The sequence below is a fragment of the Bicyclus anynana genome, chromosome 16, assembly GCF_947172395.1.
Source record: "Bicyclus anynana chromosome 16, ilBicAnyn1.1, whole genome shotgun sequence".
NCBI classification, from domain to species: Eukaryota; Metazoa; Arthropoda; class Insecta; order Lepidoptera; family Nymphalidae; genus Bicyclus; species Bicyclus anynana.
Window position 1 is genome coordinate 12179411 of NC_069098.1, and position 18936 is coordinate 12198346.

The following is an 18936-nucleotide window of genomic DNA, read 5'->3' on the forward strand; positions in this document are numbered from 1 at the left end:
TACAAATTTCAGTCTAGTTTAAATCACATTTTCAGTTTAAAAGCACCTTACATTATTGACACACGATTCTCAGAATGCGAGGAATTTTATACGTGGATAATATTAACGATTCACATAAAAAGTGATTCACGCCGCAATGTTTAGAAGCGAGGAAGGAGTGGGCGGGCAAGGTGAATGAGTCGTTTATGGAAATTGGAAACACCGGGTTGATTGACATGAGCCTCTCGGAACATCGCATCGATCTCCTAACTGTGTTCCAACTATTCGCCAAACTATGGGTGGGTTAAATATTCTTAGTAAATTCCATAATACTCATAAAATTTTGATACCCATGATGTGTCATTGACATCTTTGTTTTTTATGGCGTTTATGATGCCGATTATTTTATGCGAAAAATATTTGTTTTATTAATTTATTTAGGGTATTTTATGTAAAATTATATAATCAAAACATATTCATGTTTTATTGTTAACATTTTCAGCCTGTAGTTGGGATTTTAGTGGTGCCTCGAAAAAAAGGGACCCAGTCATTATTATCAGTTTGTTTCAACTAATAGTGATCACTATAAAAAGCATTGTTCTCCTAACTCCTTGTGACACTGGATACACACACAAATGTCTAGGTATTCCCGGTGCGTTAGTATGTATAGGGGCAGATATTTATTATTGGCCTTATTATGTATTTTTTTTGATTGCTTACTGAACCAACATTGATTATAATAAGATATGATAATTGTGTTTTATACTAACAACTATGGTTCATCAAGGCCTGAAATAAACAGATTTTTATTAACACGCTTATATTAGCTTCACTTGTAACTAACTACGCGTAGCATACGCGTAGATGTAAGAAAATCTTGAAAAAATTTGACCCACATTCCGGTTTTAATTAGGATGAAATTTTGCACACGCTCTGAGTTCTGATGACAATACATGACTAGCTAAGATATGTTATTACAAATCCAATATGGCGGCCTCCCTAAGGCTGCTTGAAATCCACCCTCATGATATGGATAACAAATGAAAGGATTTGCTATCAGGAAAAGGAAAAAAAAAGTTACGTGACTTAAATCCAATATGGCGAACGTCCATGATGGCGGACAGGCTATTTGAAATGCACCCCCATAATATGGGTATCAAGCGTGTTTTTTTTAGTTTTTTAAACTATTCATGATATTATTTTAAAATAGTCCGGCCGAGGTTATGGTAGCGTCTAACTATACGCAATTATTTTGTTTCAAATAGTAATGTTTTTTGTTGCAGTGGGCGTGGTGGGCGGCGGCATGCCGGAGGCCGCGGGCGGCGAGCGGCGCCATGTCCCTCTGTACGGGAGGCTGGTGGCCGAGGACCAGCTGGCCTCCATGAGCGCGCCCTCCGACATTCAGGTGAGCGCCCCCGCGCGCAACCCAAGAGCTTTCTGCCGCTACCCTAGCCGCGCACAGGTAAATGATGCACGAGGCAGTTTGGGTTACCCTTTAACCTTAACACGGTTGTACGATAACCACCCACTGTTTGCGGTTAGGGATGCTAACTAAAGCGGAAATAACACACAAAATTAAAAATATAAAGTTATAGATTTTTTTTAGAATATCTCGACTGCTTAAAAGTCATTGGTCACGTGATCAATCTGTCAATCGGATATGTCTATCCCAAATTTTATTTTTAGGTTTCAAGTTTGAGAGTTCAAGAGTTTGTAGAAAGAGAATATATGTGTAACTTGCTAAAGACCCTGTGCCTCTCTTACAAATTAGATGAATCCTTAGTACTCAATTTATGTGAAAACACAAACACTGTGTGCGTTTAAAATATTAAACGAAAATATTGATGCAGACAGTTTTAATTTTAACCCTTTAGGCCTTGTAACTAACGCTGCGTTTGCGAACTGTTTTATTATTATTATATAGGCTAATATATAATAGGCTTTAATATTTATTATTATTAAAGCCTATTAAAAATTACAACATATCGAAAGCATCTGTGCTGTGCTTACACTTATAGGTAATCGTGATCTACTTCTCTGTTTTTACCTAAAGTTTTATCAGAGCTGGGTGAGTGACTTTCGGGTTGCAAAACTTTAGTTAATTTTTAAATTGTTGCATAAAGAAGACATAAAGGAACAATGATATCCATTGTTCCTACAAACGGAACTTTAAACTATCGTACGACTGCGACTCCGTTCGCGTTTTTTTTTTCGGGATAAAAAGTAATTCATTTAAATCGGTTCAGTGTTGTCATGAAAAAGTGACACGCATACAGACGTCGTATATAGATTAGTATGGATATGCATCCACTTAAACCTTAAGTACGTACAGCTAGATCGTCGCCATTGTTTTATTAAAAGCACCATTAACAACGCTGTCTGAGTAGACGTTACGCGCAAGTAAATAAATTATCTTTAAAACAAAGTGGCACTAATTACTCGTAAATTATTATTAATATTATCTACAAATTCACTTTCACGTGAAAATGGAAGAGAACATGAGTGCTACTAGTTCTAAAAATTGTTAGAATATTAATATCTACAGTATAATCTATAATAAACTATCTAGCTGTTGATGGATAATAACACGACGGTAATAGACATAGACATGTGCAAGTTGATTGATATAGTTGAACATTGATGTCCTGCGCATAACGAATAAAAAAATCTTATTCATTGTTAGAATTGCAAGCTGTGATCTGGAATTTATTTATAACTAGCTGACGCCGCGCTGTTTCACCCGCGTGGTTCCCGTTACCGTAAATCCTCGATAAATGAGCTATCTAACACTGAAAGTATTTTTCAAATCGGTTCCTGAGATTAGCGCGTTCAATCAAACAAACAAACTCCTCAGCTTTATAATATTAGTATAAATAATAAATAAAAAATATTTTACGCGAAATCCTGACAAATCCGCATAAAAAGTTAACCATCGTAGGTTTCTCTGAATCCGAAGCATTTTCAAATTAATTTATTCCTATCAGTTTTAGACTCGATAATATTTAGATTGGCTTACAAAAACATTTAAATACAATAAATAGTTCAAAGTAAGTACAAGTATCTCCTATCGACGAAAAGCAATTAATTTTATTTTATTTATACCATGATCTATTTTTAATATACTGACGATAAATAGATACCGCTTATTCTGAGAAACTTAGACTAATTAAAAACATTTTTTTAGCTCACAACTTTTTAACTAAGCTCATTTAGTTAGTTCGTGAACAAACTACGATCAAATGAATCAAACTGTCTCGTGTAACACCTTAGGTATACTCCGTTCATACGCAAATCTTTTTATTAGTTTTTTTTTTTGCTTTATCTCTAACAATTGTACTAAAAACGCATTTAATTTATGTATGTTGTATAATTATTTAAACGTAAACCTGCAGTGTCATCAAACTTTCTACAAAATTTTCGTAAATTAAAGTAAAGTTATGAAAATTCTAAAACAAAAGTGATAATAAAAATTAACTAAATCTTTATAAGTTTACAGTTTAGATGGCACTGAAAGGCATTACTTTGATCTATCTATTTGCATTCAGCTGAATGAAAGTTTTATATGTTATATGCAACACATTAGGCATCTTTATGTTATTACATTAAATAATATGTTATTACAATAAAACTAGCCGCACATTGGTTACTATCGACTTGGAAAATTATTCATGAATTTGCATTGGATCGGCTTTTTTAAGCAGAGCAAAGCAAAGCATAGATTCCATTTTCCATGGGTATCTTCAAGTCGAGAATGAATAGGCACCTTCTAGGCGCCATAGGCTGCATCATTGCTTACCATTTGGCTTGATTTCAACCAAGCGCTGTACCAAGTACTAGACTATGAAGTCGTTACCAATGCAACTGAAAATCATTATGTAGAACTTATTTACGAGCAGTTTAATGTGCGGCTAGAACTATATAAATGAACTTTAATTATTTTGCAACTTAAATCAGTAGCATGATGTAGGGCCGGTTCCATCACCTTTTCTTGATATGTGTCGGATAATAATTTAACCAAAAGTTTTGTCACTTTCATACTAAATGTGAAAAGACAAAGATAAAACTTGTAAATAAGTTGTCAAACACTTTATTAACCAAACTCAAAAGTTGGTAAAACCGGCTATAAGTTTTATTCTTCTAAATATCAATTCCAATAGATTTATATTACTATTACATCGTAGCTTATAAATAGAACAATTTAGTGACGGTCAGTTATCCGAATTATAGTTATTTTCGCACCTAGAATAGTCATTTTATGAAATCGAAGCACCAATTTTATTTTTATTATAGGTTTTATTAACGGTCTATGCTCTAGCGAAGTGTAGCTTTTAGATTTTTAAATCCTGTTAATAAATCTCTTATTTTTATTTCGATTTTATATATTTTATAATATTTAATCAGTTTGCATCAAAAAACTTGGCCGATCAGTATCGCAGATCTATAAGGATGTTTTCTCGACAGTGTAAATCTCGAATTTGTCTCTTTATCTATAGAATCGTGTTAGACAGAGAGATCTAGAGGCGAATTCGAGGATCACACTGTCGAGTTATAAAATCATCGTTACAGAATAGCGCTGCTGAATTCCGACTTTCGAATACTCGCACAACTGCAAATATGGATTGTTGTCTATTTTACGACTTTTAAGTTTGATTATGAGTATAGCGCACTCATTTGCACCAACTTTAGAGTGGCAAAGTTATTTGTTGCGAATATATAAAATTAGTATCAAAATTCCTGTGCACGGCCATAAATGCGTTTTCCAGCTTTATATTTCCGCCAAAATTGCTGAATGTTACGTTGTTAGTTGATAATAATGAATATGTGAGTAATTTACTAATTTGTTTGGTTGTCCAGGCTATGCAAGCCCGAATACCACACCATTTTCGGGACCCCTCAACAGCGCCGTTAAGAAAACTAAGCGTGGATCTCATCAAAACCTACAAACACATAAACGAGGTAAGTGATTTACTTGTTAATTTTCTGTAAGAATACCATATAAAAATAATTATAATATGTACGTTGTACCTACACAACGTATGTTCTTTAAGTTTTTAGCCACATAAAGTTCCGTAATCAGATTTTGTACGCATGGGTCGATAATAATTGTTTACTATTATCAGTTTAAAATATTTAAACATTGTAGTTTTTACTAGTACCAAGGATTAATAAAATTTATTAAATGCAACAAAGTACTCGATTAATAAATTAGCTTAGATAACAAAATACTTAAATTGAATGCATAAATTAAATAATTACTATTACATCATATGAAGCATTGAGCTGCAATTTAAAAAAGGTAAACCACAATGGGATTAATTTCTTTTATCCCAGGCATCTGCTAAACTACATTTATCTCTATAACACAGAATATTTACAATGTAACGTCAGTAATAGTACGTGCACAATCACTTTAACATAGAATAAATAAATTGTTTTAAACGAATTGTTTTGAATATATAACACACGCTCGCGGTCGTTGTAATGAAAAACACGTTCCGATTATGGCATTTCACTAATTAATGGTCTATAATTACTACGTTCATTGTTTATGGTTCAAAAGCCATAGGTTATCTCAGCCATTGTTGTATTATCAGTGTTTGATTAGATTTGTTGTGATTGCACCGGTCTAACGACACCTATTGGCACCTTTAGTGTACCACATGGCTGTATGTTCCATGCCTTGGGACTCCGCTACTGGTTGTCACCCGAATGAGTTCCCAATACCCATTTCCGTGTTCGACGTATATTATTATTTATACGCACCACATTGAGGTAGTCACATATTATTATTTTTATTGTGTTCCTTTCTTCCTTCATGGCTGTATGTCCCATACCTTGGTATAACTATCACTCCGCTGACACGTCTGTCTCCGCCACTGTTTGTCACCTGAATGAGTCCCCAGTCCCCAACTCGCCACTTTCGTGTTAGAAGTACATTATTATTTATACGCATCACATTGAGGGTAGTCATCTATTTTTTTTATTGTGTTCTTGCTTTCCTTTGACATGGCATTATATCCCATGCCTTGGTATAACTTTCACTCCGCTGTCACGTCTGTCTCCGCCACTGTTTGTCACCGGAATGAGTCACCAGTATGAGTCACCAGTCTTGTCTCATCATATAGCTAGGCGCTGGCCTTATTTAGCAAGATTTAGAAATAAGGAAAATATTTGTTATTTTACTCGTAAAGCATAAGAAAAACACTGTTACTGCTCTCATCTTTTCGCCAGGTCTTTATAAAGCTGAAGACAGAAAGCAGAAATGTTAACAAATTATCTTGATTTAAATTATTATTAGTTATTTCAATGCTCTAACCATTGAACAGATAAAGGACAATACAGTATGAATAAATGAGCAAACTCTATATTATTACGATAAATAATACTAGAACAAGGGACGCTCGCGTTGGCTCTCCATTAGGCAATAATAGAAATTTATCTCTATAGGTACGAAACGTTTTGAATACGTATGGACGTAATCGCAAATCTATCGATCATTCCGAATGGCGTCCCATTAGTCTATTAATCTGGAATCAACCGGTTCTGGCTATTTGCTTACATAACTCGATGATATAACACCGCTCCATTAAAGTATTTAATCTGATTGTATTGTCACATTGTAAATGTTAGGCCGCATCCAAATTGACAGCCGACTAAGTGACTATGCAGCAAGGGTTCCATCATCATCATAGACAATTTCAACACCCCACTACAGGGCCAGACCTCCTATCGCGTAGAAGAGGGGATTTGGAGCGTCGACGTAGGGTTGCTGATATGAAGTGAAAAATGAAAAATATGACTAAACTACGTCGTTTTCTCACAATTTTATAATTATTGGTTTTCCGTGCATCATGACAGAATTGTCTAGAAATTTATTATCAATAGTTCGTTAAAATTAGTCTAGCCTGCTATAGCTAAAAAAGTTTATATAGAATTTTAAAATTTTAGACAACATACGACTTAAAATTGGCATGCAATGGAGGCCTTATTGCTGCAAGCATATCTACATGATAGAACCTGCGGAGGGAAAACGAAAATATAACAGCCCAGTATCTGTGGAACATTTTTACAATTGATTACTATCAAGTTAATTTTCCGTGAGTAGCTTTATCTTGTTAAAACGCTCATTTTTTTCATTTACGAAATTCATTCATTCTGAAAATTTCTGAGCGTCGGAACGAGATAATGTACCACACAATTTGTAAGGCATCGTGGCTATTAATTAAGCAATAGTAAAAAAACACGGATCATAGGCGAACGACGGATCATAGGTCAATGAAGAGAACGAAATGAATCGATCATCATGAGATTCAGCGTTAAGCTGAAATTACACTTGCACAAGTTTATAATATTCTCTTAGCTATGGCAGGCGTTTACTACGTTTTGTACACGTGTCGGCGTGACCTTTGTGTCACGTGGGCGTAAGTTTTCACTGCAACGTAGGACGCTACAAATAACTGCGTCACAGAGTTTTCCACGAAAGCTGCAATCGGTGCATCGGAAAATAGAAAAACTTTTGTACTACAATATTATGTTTGTTTGTGGTGAAATGATTCATTGGGTTTTTAAAGGCTGTGCCAATAATTGCATTGCCAACTTAAGATGTTGTGGGGTCCACCATGTTAATCAGAAACCCAAGGATTAGAACTAAAAGTGCACTCATGTATAGGGATTAATTAATGCAAAATCTTTTGGATAGGTTTGTTTTTATGAAATATTTTTAAATATATATTTTTTATTAATAAATTTTTTTTTTTTTTGTGAAAAATATGAAATTAAATTATAATGAACCTTATGTGCCTGTAATATTACCGGGTACATTACCCTCCAACGCAGAAGAAAATAGTGTTGCTTTACGGCAGAAAAATACTGTAGTACTTCCCTATACAAACTCCATCGCAAAGAGCGGTACTACTTCCAGTATAAATAACAATATTTATGAGCATTCATGTTTACATAAGAAAATGCTCAGCCAATAAGTTGAAGCGATATTGGTGTCGTTTTCTCGATACATAGATTATAGAGTGTCCGTTTCAGCGGCCGATTTATTTATGAACCATCGGCACGTGTTTGAATGACCTTTAGGTATTTCCCGTGGGCGTCTCATTGCATCGTAGTTCTGATAGCGGGTGGTGCGTCACACGTTTTCCGCTACGATATTATATACATATAACTGGTGTAGTGTTTGTTGTTCAGTCATATCGTCATTGATATTTACATCAATGACCCAGAATTTATCTCCATAAAGTAGATAGCTTGGAGCTTGGACCCAGAAAACAGCACCAATGCGGGATGGCGGGACTAGGGATTGTTTAGACTCTTGTAACGATCGCAGATGTTGGTTAAAATTATATCTACTCGTAAAACCTTCTAATTTTTAAACATTGAAATAACTTATTGTTTACTTTGTAACGAAAAAACTGAATTCTTTTTTTTGTGAAACCGGAGATTAGTGTCTGGGTAGGGTCTCCTGACCTTTGAATGAAACGGCGGTGGGCGTCCCAGTACAAGCGTAGGACGTCTTAAGCAGCGTCCTTTGTCATTAAGTCATGTTTTATTTTGATAATATTAGCTTTAGCATTTATTGTAGGGTCTGGATGGCTTTGTTGTATGGATAGATGTCTAAATAGTTGCACGGTTAGGATTTGGTTTATGGTGGATTATAGTCCTATCCAGTCCTATAAACTTTTCGCTTAGTTAAAGGAGAAACAGTAATAGTTATAGTGGCCCATTTACAGACATAGCTAACATTAAATTTAAAAATTTAAAGAACAATATAGCACGTTTGTCATACCTTATCTTCGGAAAGTTGTTATTTTTAACCAACTTAAGAAAAGGAAGAGGTTCTCAATTCGAGTCTGTGTTTTTTTCTTTTTACCACCGCCTTCAAAGTGATCAGTAGTTAGAACATAAAATGATGTTATTTTTCGCTTTTTAGTTTAGTCGGTACGTTTTATGTTTAATTATTTTTACTAATTTTTTTTTTATATAACATTTCTTATACTCTTTAAAACGAATTACTATCTAACTCCCCTAATGGATACCAACTACATGCCATTTGCACGGGATTAGTTAGAGATTTCCATTTATACGTTGGTACGTTTAAAAGTTCACGATTAGTATGCTCCATTGGTGCACGTCGTACGGGGCCGCCTTTTTTATTTGGCTCCCTTTTTAAATAAATAAGAAAAACTGTCTGCGGTTAGTTAGACGGAATTTGACCCTGTCTGCCATTGTGTGCCCCGTCTTTGGAGGTTATTACACCGTAATCGCAGCCAAAAGGGCGTCTGCATTACAATTTCAGGTGTATAGCAGTGAAACAGAAGCAAACTTTTACGACTCTATATATTTTATCACGTGATCTAAAGATACGTGTTTATTTTTTAAATACGAAGGTTTAGTGTTTTGGGTGTTTACTTTTTTCGCTTCGTCTGCGGTTTAAAAGATTATTTTTGTTATTACTCCAGTATAATACTGTGTACTTGATTTTTCACAAGCAGCATTGCTGTGACCGATATTTCCAACACTTGACACTAAATATCTCTTCAATAGGGGACACGCATATAGGACGAGTGAAATTCCTAACGCGAAGTGATATTTTTTAACCGCTGACGCAAAAAGAGGGGTGTTATAAGTTTGTCGTGTCTGTCTGTGGCACCATAGCTCCAGAACGTATCAAACGATTTCAATTTAGTTTTGTATGAAAGGTGATTTATGTGCAAGTGTTAATAGACATGTTTGATAAAAATTGGTTGAGCCGTTTAAAAGTTGTGGAGGGCGAAAGTGGGGAAGAATAACCGAATGTCTGCAAATATATTCGAGTATCAAATTAAAGCTCACTGAAAGAGAATATTGATGACTTGATCGAGAGTGTAATTAATAATTTCATGACATTCAGAAGTTTTTCAAAATTGTCAATTTTATGTTATTTATAGTCGATGGATAGTGTTTGATTCGTCCACTAGTAAAAAAAGAAACAATATATAAAATAAACAAAAGTGAAAGTTACCAAATAGTTTACAGCCGGAGTCACTTGTAGGAGATGTAGGAATACAATAGTTATTTTCATACAATTTGAATTAATTTCGATTGTAACTAACTGTTAATGTCTGTTGTTTTGTTTTAAATAGCAATTTGTCGGATGTTAATAGCAATTACGATTTGAACTTTACCAAATAAATCCTCGAGCCAGACAGGGGTCAAACTGAAATATGGGCTAGTTGTAATTTGTACTTGCATAAACAATTGTTTAGTCACTAAGTACCGAGGGTTTTTTGTCAAGCGTGCCTCACTTGTGCTCGCGGCGGTTTGAAAGTTGAAGACATTTAGTAGTAGTAGATTTTTTTTTGATGGCTTGTACGGGGGGCTTATACCTGCCGCTTTGCTTATGTTTGGTTCGGTTTTTCTTCGATCTGAAGGTTTGTTGGTAGAATTATAGGCACATGAGACTTAAAACTAACCCATACCTACATCTCAGGTAGATTGTCATAGGGCGGCACTTCGCAGGATGTATTTCTTACCCTGCCCTGTGTTACTCTATTTATAAGCCATGGTTTTTCAATACGATAATAACTGTTGTAAATCCAAAAATGATATAATGTGTCCTATTTGTTTATTTACACTTTATTTGTACACCACAACATAAGAAGAAAAAACTAATAATAAAATAGAAAAAGTATAGCAGTAAGATATTATATATTTAGTTGGTGTCACAGTTAGGAATTTACAGAGATAGACATATTTCTTATACATCTAAAGATTATTATCATTATCAGCCTATTTTTAACGGCCCAATAAATGGCCAGGCCTCCTTATTGGAGAGGGAGATATGAAGCTGAGACGAAAGATAATGTCCGGGATCGTCTGCTTAATGTGCTCTACGAGAGTGTTACACCAGCAACTCCAGGCTGAGAATTTTAATTGGAAATCTCTTAGAATAAAGAAAACTCATGTAGACGAACCCTGAACATCGTGATTCAAAACCACATAGGCGAACCACTGAACCAACAAAGCAGTCATCAACACCTTAAGATAATCTTGACCAAATTTATGCAAAAACTAAAACGAGAGAGCAGCCGCATCGAACGTATTTCTGTTCCTACATTTGGGCAATTAATCTCACCGTTCGGGACACGTGGAGTCTCCCCTATGAAAGCGCGCCGTTTATTTTTACACATTGTATTAATAGTCAATATTCTATTTATATTTGAAACGTGGTCGTTGCCCTATTTGGTTGTGTTTACATGACGCTTCGCCAGCTTCGTGCCTACCTCACAAATGTATCGGCGCTGCGCACAGTGAATGTTTTTTTTTTTTGTTTTTGTTTTGTATTCAAATGTGATCTTGATCGTCTGTCTATACTCTATTGTGCGACTTATGTGTGGTGTAATTGATGAGCTAATCGTCTTCAGCCTCAAGAAATATCATAGGACACAGATTATGTTGTTCAACTAGCGGCCGTGAAATCCTACTACCTTACTTCCACTCTACTGCTACCCTACCATACAGGGGATGAGTAGAGACTCAACCCTACCCCTACCAAATGACTAAATGGCTATCACCGGGTCAAAGCAAATTTAATAAATATAAATTCATCAAATATATCGAGCTTGGAATCGGTGAGATTGTAGTCAAGGGCTAACTTGGAAGGAATAAAAAAAATAAAGAAAAACACAGCCTTATCATTTTCTTGATTTTTAATAAAAACCGCTTCCTGTAATTACGACTTATGTCTAGGATATACTCGTATTATGTAGGCATACACTTGTGAGTTATTCGCCCCCAACTGCCCTTTAGAGTTTGAAATTCCCATTAAACTGTTGTGTGGGTTGAGTATTATTGTCTGGCCTCGGCAATATTACCTCCGTGTAGGAGGAACAATTCGTTTTCAATCCATTCGACTTGAGAGATGTGTATTATATTCCCGGCTGATTCTTAATCACTGGGCAGAAATATTCTTGGGATGTCTTTTGTTCGATAACTAGCGGATCGGTTTTATGTAAATTCGCCTGTTTCTACTTTTATTTTATATGTTTAAGATATTGTAAAGTAGTGGCAGATAGATTATTCCATATATTCTAATATTTTTCTTTCATCAATTTACTAATTATAATTTTTTCATTCTCTCCGAATATTGCTTGCTTGATTGAATTTCTTTTTAATTATAACATTGTTCTATTTACTTTCTGATGTATGTTGGTACAGCTTTTTTGACATATATTTAATACTACTTTCGATATCTGTTACTTCTGCCTGAGCTAATGTTTGTTTACGAGTTATTTAAATTATCTGTAAACAAACAACTAGTGATTTAAATTTATACTTATTTTTCCTTATTTTCTTCTTTTCGATTTTATGTAATGTTTGTAATATTGCTTCATTTTCTCCTTCGCTGTATCTCATAAAAACAACTACCTCGTGCATGCCCAAGGTTGTGTCCTTCCTTTACGTATAAATTATTTACTGCCTCCTTGGTCCCACAGTTAGTGGCTTCATAACGGATTCGAGACTTGAGCTCGGATTGGAAGTAACAATAGTAAAATTATCGAAAAGTTTTCTTCAGTCCAGATTTTGTAAGTTGATGGTGTTACACCTCCATGCCTCAGAGAACCAAGGTTTTTATCGTTAACATAATGATCGTTTAAGAGTCAAACATAATACCTCAAGTTCGTCAATAATTATTAGACCGGAGTGGAAGGTAGGTCTGAGCTCTATATTCTAAATGTGACGGCCTCCGCGGCGCAGTGGATTTACAAAACGCAGGTCCTGGGTTAGATCCCCGGCTGGACTAATTGAGGTTTTCTCAATTGATCCTGGTCTGGCTGGTGGCAGGATTCGACACTACCGGCAAAGACGTGCCGTCAAGCGATTTAGCGTTTAGGCACGATGTCGTGTAGAAACCGAAAGGGGTGTAGATTTTCATCCAACTCTTAACAAATTAGTCCGATTCCATCTTGGAATCATCACTTACCACCAGGTGAAATTGCAGTCAAGGGCTTCCAAAGAAAAAAAATAAAACTATAATCTGAAGAACCTGCGGTAGGCCGTTACAATAGGTGATGAAGATAAATTATTATTCGTGTGCAGACAGAATGTATATTAAGTACTATTGTAATCATGTGCATCACATAAAATAAAAACAGTTCTGCACACCCAAGCCTTAGTGATTTACGTCCATCCCTCATTAGAAAGAAACGCGCGGCCTTTGTCCGGCGGCGGGGAGTTCAACAACCTCCCGACTTTCCCATTTTCTCCGTTTCAGTACTGAGGGACAAAACTCACCTATCACCTAATAAAATCCCCAGTGTCTAGTTCTGTGTTAGGGTAGTATAGAAGAGGTTAGGATAATCTTTAAACTTGCCTTTAATACCTCAAAAATGTCCACTGTACTAAGTGACGCTAGCGCGCGGTCGGCGAGGTGACGGCGCTCGGTAAGCTTTAGGCTTTGAGTTATGGAGATTCATACAAAGATTGCGGACTCGCGGCGATACAAAGCGGATCCGTGTCCGAGGCGTTATAGTGAGTTGTAAGCCTAAGACTTTTATTACGTTGCCCGTGCTCCCTTTCTATCTGCGGATAGGTGATCCTCTATTAATAAATACTACACTGCGGTTGCGCCGACCAAGCTGTTGGTATCAAATGACCCCAATTGCGTCACATAGGACATTCCGCTGACTGACAAAAGATATGCAACGGTGAAACACAATTGCCAATGTTGTCATTTAGTATTATTATTATGCGTTTGTTATTATTATTAGCCTTCATTTATTAACGACTATCGGACGCCCGCGACTTCGTCCGCGTGAAATTCGATGTATACTTTCAACTATCTCTACCCTACCCCTACCCCTACTCTAGGTTGAAAATTTTCCTGAATTTTCTTTGCCATAAACCTCACGGAGCCCGAGACCTTTCCAACGAATGCAAAACCGTGGAAATCAGTTCGTGCGTTTTGGAGTTATAGCGTCAGGAAGGAAAAGTAGACTTATTTATTAAGCGGAACCAGTCAAACTTCGCTTTGACGTATCTAATCTTTTGTAACAAAAAAATTTAACCGACTTCAAATATGCAACTCGACTCAAAAAGCGACAAATAACATGGTACAGCTATGTCCTTTCTATTGATTTTATAATTAAATGATTTTATAATTTTTTTATATCAGTGGTGTTTGGATGTCCTTATAAGAAACCTATCCGGCTGTGGGACGACCATCGGCTGATATTGATAATAGGTACTTATAGATGGGATACAAAGTGGTGTGTACTTTTATTTACGTTTTTAATTCGATTTTCGTACATAGTGAATTTTATTTTTTTTCTTTCACGTATTATTATAATCTTTATTTATGACACATAAATGCTTCTTTGCTTTCAAAAATGCTTACGTAAATCCACTATCTTTTTAAAGACTTCACATGACGACATTTCTCTATGTGATTGTGTATTTGGGAAAGGAATATAAAATGTTTAATTTATGGTCGGTAAAATTTTAATGTTTGTTTTTCATTTTATTTTTATAGCTTTCATTGTAAAATGTGTATCTTAGCTTGCCGCAGCCGAAAAACAAATGAGTTTTTTTGGTTTTGCTTGATTTATTTTATTTTCTGAAACGTTTCTTTTGTATTTTCGAATAGGTTTTACAAACTTTCGTTACTTTAAAAGACAATTACTTGTAAATATCGTCATATCGTGCTGTGTCAAATATAATACAAAATATTTAAATTCGTAACCAAATTAATCTATACTACTTAATACTAGCGGATGCCCGCGACTGTGTCCGCCCTTAAACCTTCTTATACCGGCCCTCTTGCAAAATTCGTTCTTAGCGGATACCTACTAACTATAGACTATTTCCCTGCCAATTTTCATCTCTACGTTTTTGAGATTTCGTGATGAATGACATTTCGCATTTAAGTATTTATTATTAAGATCATAAAGAGGTATTATTAGGTGGTGGTGGTAATATTATAAAGTGGTATTGTAGGGCGTGATTTCTGGATCAATGGAACTGATTTTAAAAATTCTTTTATCTCTAGAAAGTTACGTTATTCATGAGTATTATAAATTAAATAATACGCGAGTGAAACCGCGGAACGTCGACTAGTATAAAATAGAAAACACAAACAAACACAACTTTCCAAATAATAATTACTTATATCACAAAATACAAAGTGAAAATCATTTATTGTAAGTAACATGTACATAACTTGTGAGTTTTCTTGAAATATCACGTATGTATTCATATTGTATAGGTGCTCGTATATAAAACAATCCCATTACCGTAACCAATGTTTCCTTATAGCTTATTGTTCGCGAGTACGGGAACAACTTTCGCCGTTCAAACCGATCACACTGTAGCTATCGAGAGCAAATAAAGACAACATATTGAGCTCGCTGGCCGGTGAAGCAAGCCGCTGGACGCAATAGACGACAATGACTAACGCCACTGGCGGTTTCGCAAGCGGTTATTGCGATTCCGAGTCAAGGAGAGACACAAATCAATATTTATAGATCGGTTACTGACTCGCGATTGACTGACCCGGTTCCGCGGAGAAGATTTATCTCGTGTATGTTTGGACGTGTTATTTCATTATTTACAGGACGATCGTGAACGTGGTGCGGTGTGGACCGATTGTGTTGCGCCCCCATTGGAATTTATTGTCCAATACAACTGGCGAATTTGTTGCGACAGCTTTTATTGTGCGATCATCTGACTTTTTTTTTTCGTTATTGAGGTTATTGGGCTATCTAAAATGGTTGGTACTTTTTGATGATGCAATACTACTATTATTAATTGAGAAGGTATATATGAGAGATGTAAAAATACTTACTTTAAATGTTTTTTATGTAAATAATCGATAAAAGCGTGTCCGCATAGGTTATGCCATAATACCCAGTTATCGTAACTTAGAAATTGAAAAATTTTTCATCATCATTATCAACCTATATTCGGCTCACTGCTAAGCTCAAGTCTCCTCTCAGAATGAGAGAGGTTAGGCCTTAGTCCTCCACGCTGGCCCAATGCGAATTGGCAGACTTTACATGCACAGAGAATTAAGAAAATTCTTTGGTATGCAGGTTTCCTCAAGATGTTTTTCCTTGAAAAGTTTTTATCCAATCAAATTTGAATTACGCAGAGATAGAAAAACATATTATGACTAGAAACCCGTGGAAACTGAGGTCATTTTCATCAGCAATACAAAATATTTTTTTAAACTTTCCGTTCCGTTCCTTTTCTTTTCTTCCATTTACGTAGATTTGTTTTCTCAAGAAGATTTGGAAAGGAATATTACTTTAAAAATATTATTTATTTTACATCAAGTTACTGCCTAGCCAGTTACTAACTGAACAAAAAATTAGATCTAGCAAAAAATTATATCATCCCCCTCGCCACTTTTAACTCGGTAGTGTTCGATGAAAAAAAAAAATACCTCCGCGGAAAATAATCTCCCACAACAGGCATTCTCACAAAACAGTAAAGTTATCAGATGTTAGGTAACAGAATTTCCCAGCGTCGACGCGCTAGACGGTACACGCCGCATTGTTATTGCGCTTTCGCCGCCGCATCTATGTCGTGAGACGCGGGCATCAGCTGTTCGTTTGTCTGTGCAAAAGTAATTGCCGCATCTAGAGGCGCGATTGGAAAAGAAAACACATCTACTACTGGTTGTCGACTCGCGACGTTGTGAAATCGACTAGCGTACTGTACTGTAATTACAAGTTGCTACGTATTGTAGATACGAGAGATTAGTTGCTACGAGTTGTACTAGTAAGCGCAGTGTTGGCCGACCCCCCACCAGGTGGACTGACGACATCAAGCGAGTTGCAGGGATTCGCTGGATGCAGGTAGCAGTGTCGTGATGTTTGGAAGTGCCTACAAAAGGCCTATGTCCTGCAGTGGACGTCCATCGGCTGATATGATGATGATGATGACGTATTGTAGAGGTGACGTGAGAGCCCAGCGGATAATAAATAATAAATAAAAATACTTAATTACTACTACTTAATTAATACTTCGATTCGGAGGGTGAAGGTTCGAATTCGGTCCGGGGCACCTCCAAATTTTCAGTTATGTGAATTTTAAGAAATTAATTATCACGTGTCTCGAACGGTGAATGAAAAACATCGTGAGGAAACCTGCATACCTGAGAATTTTGTGAAGTCTGCCAATCCGTATTGAGCCAGCTTAGTGGACTATTAGCCTAACCCCTCACATTCTAAGAGGAGATTCGTGCATTAATTCGATGCATTCGTGCATAGTGAGCCGAATATGGGTTGTTAAAGATGATGACGCATTATAGATTAGCCGACGCCCCGTAGTTTCGCCCGTTTAGTTCCCGTTCCTGTGAGAATACGGGAATAAAATATAGCCTATGCCACTCACAAATAAATTGGCTTTATAGTAGTAAAAGAATTTTTTAAATAGGGTAAGTAGATCTAGATATTACTTTACCGGTCTATAATATTAGCTATATATTTTATTTCGGCTTCCCCTCTATATTGTCATTTCTATATTGAATTCATCGTTAGTCTAATCTAAAAACCCACTACAAAGCCAGTATTCTCGTTATAGGAGGGGGGGGGATAGGGATAGGACCCAAATAAGGATAGGACCCAAATAAGGATTGTGTTGATGATGACGATGAATTTAAAAATTTAAATCCCAAAATTGACCCAAACTTCAAAATTATGACTCTATCTCTAATCTAAAGTACTTCATAGTATTTTAGATTATTATTTATGTATGTTTCCTATTCAAATGCTACGTAAGAATATTACTTGTTATATTTATATATTTTTATATTCCTTAGACGTAATCATGTCAAGGACTAATAAACTCAATATTATAGTTTCTACAACTCGGATATTAGTTTTTGTTACTTGTTAGTTTTGTTTACGGATAACAAGAAAATACATACTTTGATTCTATTATTAGAAGAAAAGTAATATAATTGGACTAACTTGGGTATTTTCTAATAGCAAAACTAGATTCAACGTGGAGTAACTTTAACATAATATTGGTAATTGGTTAAATATGATAAAGTTTAAGATTAGGAATTATCACGTATCATTTAGAATTTTTAAATGGTTTTATTAAAAGTATATTTTATAGTTTTAATAATATATTTTTGAACTAGTATCTTCAATTTATCATTTCTTTATTAAAATCATATTTATATTGTATTGCCGATTCAAATTTTATTTTTATTTATTTATTTATTTACAAACTTACACTAACATTACAGGTTATCCCCAATTCGCTAGTCTAAGTTTTGAGAAAAAAACATGCCATTTTTAGTTTTTTTTTTGTTTGAGAACAAAATAAATAGATTACAGTTCGTGCGCTGAAACATGGCGCGAGTGACAGTTCGTTTCACTCTTGAAAGTTTGCCACGATTCACGATAGTAGGACGTATTGTGAACGTCACACAGGCAGATGTCACCTGCACCATGCTACAGCTCACATAGTATAGCTTCTTTTCTTGCAGTCTTAATACATAATACCAAAAACGGAATGATTTATTATCGTTGTATTGATACGACCTTAATGCGCGGCCCGTGCAAGGTATTTACAAAAACTCGCCTAGTCATATGTAAGTCATGGATGTGTGCCGTCTGGGCACACGTGCGCCGCTTGCGTAACACTTGCATACGAAAACAACGTGCGTACCTTTCCATTGAGGTGACTACTCGTTATGATGGAGTGGAGCAATGATCATTTTTATACTATAGATCGGCTACGTCCCTACAAAATCACCCCAAAGTTGATCCGAATAATAGGCTGCATTACTGAGCGCGCACATGCACAATTCTGTCTTTAAACACACACAACTTGACATTGTATTTAGGTATTATTTGTTTAAATAACGTTCGTTGTTGACCACAATCAACATTTAACTATAAATTTCCTGTCTTGATCGCCTCATTTTTCATGCGCTAGTAACACGTCTAACAGTAT

General features: G+C 35.7%; 1 protein-coding gene across 5 annotated transcripts in view; it reads left to right on the plus strand.

The window, feature by feature from the left end:
• The window catches only part of LOC112057845 (serine/threonine-protein kinase minibrain), a 224103-nt gene that overhangs the window by 36883 nt on the left and 168284 nt on the right, over positions 1-18936 (plus strand). For 3 of the 5 annotated variants that reach the window (XR_008251528.1, XM_024098400.2, XM_024098402.2), the window contains exons 2-3: positions 1263-1441; positions 4834-4935. Coding sequence is in view for 4 of the 5 variants with exons in the window: in XM_024098400.2 (XP_023954168.1) it covers positions 1263-1441; positions 4834-4935 (281 nt within the window). In the remaining variant the exon portion in view is untranslated. The remainder of the gene's footprint in view (positions 1-1262; positions 1442-4833; positions 4936-18936) is intronic. The other 2 variants (XM_024098403.2, XM_052885982.1) reach the window with 1 other exon arrangement.